The sequence below is a fragment of the Loa loa genome (genome assembly GCF_000183805.2).
Source record: "Loa loa unplaced genomic scaffold supercont3.322, whole genome shotgun sequence".
Classification (NCBI taxonomy): Eukaryota; Metazoa; Nematoda; class Chromadorea; order Rhabditida; family Onchocercidae; genus Loa; species Loa loa.
In genome coordinates, this window is record NW_018108502.1 from 55,427 (window position 1) to 61,509 (window position 6,083).

The window sequence follows — 6,083 nt, forward strand, 5'->3', positions numbered from 1 at the left end:
TTTTTTTGTTTTTTTTTTTTAAAGTAAAAATCACTACAAAATGAAATTGTCTTTCCTTTTTTTTTTTTTTTTTTGTAATACTAAGATTCATTGGTAACATTTTCAAAATATCAAAATGACAGAATTCTGATTATAGGACACAAAATTTTTGGTTTGCAAACATCAGCTTTCGTATGTTAGCGATTATTTTCGAGCTTTATTTTTGGCCAACAAATCAGAGCCCATATCAGGCGCATATCGTAATTCATGTAACGAATTTGCTGTCGTTGTTTCATCATTTAAACACCCACCACCAGCCATACAGTTCAAATGGTTTCTGGAAAGTGCCATCCAGAGTCCTGCTTTTAACGATATTACAGGTACTACAAACATGATCACATCGATTGAATTTTCAAACAAATATTAATTAAGAAATGCATTCAAATATCGTACCTAAATACGTGATATTGTCATTTTATTTCATATTAATTTGACCAACACTTCTTCTAAGAGCTATCACGAAAACTGTCACAAAATGTCGTGCATATATTCGAATAAGTTAAAACATTTAATATTTCAGTAACCGTACCTAAATACACGATATTGTCATTTTACTTCATATTAATTTGACCAACACTTCTTCTAAGAGCTGTCACAAAATGTCATGCATATATTTGAATAAGTTGAAACATTTAATATTTCAGTATTTTTTTCCGAACACTTTTCAAAAAAAAATGCTTTTTCGTATTTTTACAATTTTCTTTTTGTTTGAATTGCAGATGACACATTGGAGACATGTATGAGGTTGTCAAAGCGATTTCGTGCTAAATACTTGGAAATGAAATGTGCCAAATATATTCAAGATAACGTGAGTGCTTGGATTAAAATTATTTCCCGGTGGATTGCTTAGGTAGTTTGCCGAATAAATTACAATTAAGCATGTTAATTAATTGCTAATTAAAAAGCAAACTAACAAAAGCATGCAAATGTAACAATAATGTTTAACATTGTTTGCGCTATTTGAAATTATCACAACAATTTTTTAAATTTTTATTTTTCCCATTTTCTTACAAAATTATTTACATTATGCTTCATCATTGCATAACATATGATAGGACAACACTGGAGTGACGCTAATTTAAATTCATTACTTAAACAATGAGACAAATTTAACTCAGTTTTTTTTTTTTTACTTTAAAATGTAATCTTAAATGCAATTTTAGCAAAATTTTCGAAATTAATTTTTTATTAATTTCATTAATTTTAGGTAACTGAAAGGAGTCCAATGGTAGCATTATGTTGGTTGAATTGGGTACTAAAACATAAATTCGATCGGATTACGCATGATGCTTGTCTTCCGTGTGTTGCTGCAGCTTCGGTACAATGTCTGGAAGAACATCGGAATTTAATTTCTGAACGATTATTAGCTGATTTATTAGCTGCTAAATTGAGAACACTTTACGATCAGGTTGACATTTCTCTGTTATAGAATTTTTCTCCGAGAGTTCTCGTTGTAACATTTATCGATTTTTCAATATATTTTCAGTTCATCACAATAAACAACCTATTAAAGTTTTTTCAAAATTGTTGTATTATAGGCGGTAACTGTCTTCCAAACAATTCATAGCATGGATCATTTCTATGTTGATGTTGCTAAATGTCCAACTTGTGGTTGTCAAAGAGAGCAAGGAAAAGTTCGCATACAAGCTAGCCCTTGCAGGTATGCGTATAACTTTTATCAAAAATGAGCACCCTTTTCATTCCTTGAAAAAAAACTTCCAACACTACAGTAATTAAAAGAACAGTTAACTCCCACTTTACATTCAAGAATCAGATCCGATATTCCGGAAGTTTATTCAGTAAAGATATTTTTCAGGAAAATGCTTGGTTGTGAACGATGTTTGAGAGAGTACGGTTGTAATTTGACTGGTAAAGATCATAAAGATCTCCAAGCATGTTATCAATGTGAGCACGGTTTGGTAGAATTAAATGATCATACACCTGATTGTCAATGTCAGATTCCCTTATTAGCTTCACATTTGAAAGGACTACAATTTCATTTTCTACCCCTCACTAATCATCATTGATATTTCCTCCCCTTTTTTTTCTTTACTCTCCATGTCTCATAATTGTCATAGGTTGCATCTTTGAACCATATTTTCGATTGCAATATTTTAGGAAGTATTTTTTGATTTTATAAGTGCTAACTTATCCAATTTTAAATTTTTGATATCATAGCTTCAAAATTAATTCTGCTATCATCGAAAATTCGGTCACCACTGATGTTTAATACCTAATACTGCCATTAATCTGTATGATTTTACTAAACTTGAAACAATTAAAAGTCTATACTGTTCGGTTTTTTTTGAAGCCATGAAGTTTCACTGAACCTTATGAAGGAAATTTTGAAAAACTGAAAGGAACATTAAACCAAGCATAGGAGGAAATGGTCGATTGATATTATAATAATATCTATTTGTATATGTTAAAGGGAAAATTTAGCAATGAATTCAACTTTTCATCCATATTTCGTTTACACATACAAGTAGTCAAGTGTGATCATCCATGATCTTTTTTAATAGACTTTGTTATCACATACGACGATATGATGATCACTAACACTGAACAATTCATCATGTATTTATTTCTACATTTGATACCTAGCAATAAATATGTGTATCTTATGATCATATGACAGCAAAAAATGAGCATTCATCATTTATTTTGTCATCTGTCATCTCGACAACCCCTCTGATCGCTTCTCGAATATTCGCAAAAACTTACCCTTTGAAAATTGCTTCGCTAAAATTATTTATGAAGAATTTGAATTTTCGAAGTTATAAAATATTAGATTCCAGAAGTTCCTAAGTTCAAATAGGATTATACCAAGAGGGGATATATTTAACACAAACTTCGGAACTTGAATAAATTGAGTATTAATTAATAAATTAATGGAACGAGCAACAAAAAACCTTCTTCGATCCCTAATGTATAGGCGGAATTCTGCAAATTTCTTATGTATTCCATTAACTGATCAGCACTAAACTGTCCAAGCTCTAAAATAACAATGAAACAACAAAAGCAACTTTTTATCAATCTCAAGATTTGAAAATTAACCCTCGAAAATACTGATCCTTCGAGACTTAAATCTAAGTTAGATTGCATTTTAATGTCATTTCGAATAAATATTTTTTTGACATGCTTACCATTAACAAGGCGTACATCTTGTGTATCTAGTTCAGTTCGAAAACGGCTTGACCTAAAATCGCCAGCAGCTACCTAAAAAAACAGTGTAATCCAGCAGCACTCCAATATATTGCACACATATATGAGGTAAATGAATTTATAAAGCAGCACTTATTCTAAACAAACCGTAATAATTATTTCGTAACAACCTAAAAATAACTTGCAAATATGGTGGTGAAGGTACTAAAAAGTTATAAAGGAAGAATCAAGTTACAATCAACATCCTTAAAATAGATAGTATATTACTCACTAAAAAGTTAAGGAAAGAGAAGATGAAAGGAATTACTTGATTGGATTGTGAATGTGATATGAAGTATTTGAGCAGTCGACAAAGTTCATTCTAGGTACCAAGCACTTCAATTCGCAAATATTAATTACACTAATACCTCTGAACTGTTCAGAAACGTCGACTCATTGGAGTCAAGTTGATAGCTAACTGGCAAAAAACAACCATAAATCTTACGGTCAATGTTCTATTCATATCCCAAGCGCCGGGTACATTCTCTGGGAAAAGTTCTGGTGATTTCCGATGAGTTATATTTTCATTGCAAACAAGATTTGTGTTTTTCGGTTTCTCAGCCACCTGATTATCGTCCATTTCCTGAAATAAAAAGAAAAAAAAACTAGTGCAACTCAAATCGATGTCAGCAGACTGACAAATCCTAACAAATCAATAGCCAATATATACACATATATTCTTAAAAACACATTCAAGATATCTGACGTATCAACTGTTACTTGAACTTTGAATCTATCCTTTTGTGATAATGACATGTTTCTCTATCTCTATCTCTGATTTCAGATTTTTTTTTTTGGAATAGAAATTAAACAGAAGAATTCTAGAATGGAAATGTATCATCACCACAACAATAAACAACATCTAGCAACAATCCCTCAAACCTCACGGAAAGCTCCGAACAATCCTTAGCATCAAATCTGTTCAATATATTTATGGCCGGCACAGTTTTTACGGCTCGGCCCTCAAATTTTCAAATTCGAAATGAAAAGTGTAAGTCTTTCTGAGTGAGTCTATGATCAGTGGAAGCTTAGTAGTTCTGAATGGCTTGTAATTAGTGGAAGCCTAGTAGGTCTTAAGTAAATGTGAAACAATTGCGAGGATTTATTGTTGACAAATTGGAGACCTAGATGAATCACCTAGATGAATAATTGGCTTAATTGTTAAGTATGAATATTCGACTGTTTCTATTGGTTATAAGTGGTACAATTTGGGTGGCAATAACCAGTTCTATCTATTTTTTTTTTTTTTAGCAAATTTTCCTTTAATGGGCAACAATATGTATCGATAATGATCAATATTAATATCTCGAGCAGATACAATGCATAAATTCCTGAACTCACAGACGAAAAATAGGAGGGAAGATGAGGTCAGGTAACAGATTAGACGTCGAGGTCACGAAATGGAAATATAGAAGATATGATGACTGTAAACTAAGAATCAGTAAAACAAAGGGATATTTTGAAAATAGTGAACTCTCTTTAGGATCATGAAATAACATGCCATTTGGATTGAAAAGCAACGTGTTATAACATTATGGATAGGGACGAGTGGTAGGGAAAGTTAACGGTTGTTTTTGATTTCAGTACAGTATAAGACATTATGTACTTCTGTTTTTACAGTATATCTGTGGAAGAATTACAAGAATGCACCTGCAACTACCTCCAATCAGTAATTTGATTTTCAACTATTATGCATTTTCAGGTAAATTAAAGCAAACGATAACTAATATAACGATGACAGGTAAAAGCTGTGAATTGTAACATTAGCAGTAAAAGTAAGGGCAGATGAAAAGAAAAAAAAAAAGATATACTTATCCCCTATCAAGTATATCATTTTTTTTTTAATGCGGTCGTTGATAAATTGACCAATTCAACAATTCAATTCTTAAATGTCATCTCCCTCTTACGTCTGTTCATTTAAATGAAATAACTAAGAGATTTTTTTAAGTTGACATACTTTCTCAGATGAGCATCTCAAGAGGAGGATCGTTCTGGAGAAGTCTTCTCTTCACTTTTCCTAAGTATGATCTAAGGCAAAAGTTATTCTTCTAGAATTTTCCTCCTCATTTCTTATCTTAACCTTACTTTTCAGTTTTCTTAAAATTAGGTCATTGTTTAGATCATACTTAGAGGGAAAAGAAAGTGGGAAGGATTTTTTTCAGATTGAATCTTTTATAAACTAATATAAAATAAGATTCATTTTTGATTTGAACTCTTTTTGCATCAATCTTTCATGTTGCAAGCATCCTTGACGGTAGAATGAAGAATGAATACATATAGATTTCATGTGACATTTTTTCCAATATAATTTCCTTAAATCTATCGTCAATCTATACTTTTTGAAAATAGGGCTGTCCATAATGGAATCTAATATTGTTAGTGCATGCAACAATCTGTGATGGTTATTTTAAGCATACAAAAAAGGAAAAGCTTCCGGGAGTGTTCAGTTTTATCTGATTTTCAATTTAAAAATAAAGAATTCCCATCAAATGCAAGTGCATATCGTTTACAGTTTTGTCGTTTTTCATGCTAAATTAATTAGAACATATGCAGGTAGCACTGCTTCAAATTCTTCACAAAAAAAATTTTGCAGTGAAGAATTTAAATTTGAGATGCCTTAAAATATTTCCTTAGAACATTTCATGTATTCAGCGTAGCGCATCTTCTCTTGGTGATAAAATTCCACTTCAAGCAAGGCCGCAAATTCGTCACCTGAAGATTGTTTCTCAAGTTAGCCACCAAATTCATTTCATCTAATCCAGAATCATGCCCTTAATCTGTTGTCATATTTCCTAAGTGGCATGGATATGATTATTTCTCAATAGCCAATTGAAAAATCT

At 31.4% G+C, this 6,083-nt stretch overlaps 2 protein-coding genes across 2 annotated transcripts in view; one reads left to right on the plus strand and one right to left on the minus strand.

Annotated features, from left to right (window-relative positions):
• Positions 1 to 2,147, plus strand: part of LOAG_18460 (hypothetical protein) — a 2,814-nt gene extending 667 nt beyond the window's left edge. The window contains exons 3-7 of the mRNA XM_020451120.1: positions 137 to 359; positions 759 to 847; positions 1,247 to 1,447; positions 1,578 to 1,699; positions 1,856 to 2,147. Coding sequence (XP_020305126.1) covers positions 137 to 359; positions 759 to 847; positions 1,247 to 1,447; positions 1,578 to 1,699; positions 1,856 to 2,066 — 846 coding nt within the window. The 3' untranslated portion in view covers positions 2,067 to 2,147. The remainder of the gene's footprint in view (positions 1 to 136; positions 360 to 758; positions 848 to 1,246; positions 1,448 to 1,577; positions 1,700 to 1,855) is intronic.
• Positions 2,148 to 2,503: 356 nt separating this feature from the next.
• LOAG_09345 (hypothetical protein) lies at positions 2,504 to 3,832 on the minus strand. The gene is made up of 4 exons (XM_003144873.2): positions 3,689 to 3,832; positions 3,186 to 3,258; positions 2,952 to 3,035; positions 2,504 to 2,781 (listed from the first exon to the last, which is right to left on the minus strand). The coding sequence occupies exons 1-4, from the start codon at positions 3,821 to 3,823 to the stop codon at positions 2,714 to 2,716; spliced, it is 360 nt and encodes a 119-aa protein (XP_003144921.1). The 5' UTR covers positions 3,824 to 3,832; the 3' UTR covers positions 2,504 to 2,713.
• Positions 3,833 to 6,083: the final 2,251 nt, after the last annotated feature.

Bases quoted from the DNA above. Each gene is read 5' to 3' on its own strand.
- LOAG_09345 (XM_003144873.2), bottom strand. From the start codon at position 3,823: ATGGACGATAATCAGGTGGCTGAGAAACCGAAAAACACAAATCTTGTT. The intron at 3,259-3,688 runs GTAAGATTTATG...CTGTTTTTTTAG, and splicing joins ATATGAATAGAACATTGACC to GTAGCTGCTGGCGATTTTAG. The intron at 3,036-3,185 runs GTAAGCATGTCA...TTGTTATTTTAG, and splicing joins AGATGTACGCCTTGTTAATG to AGCTTGGACAGTTTAGTGCT.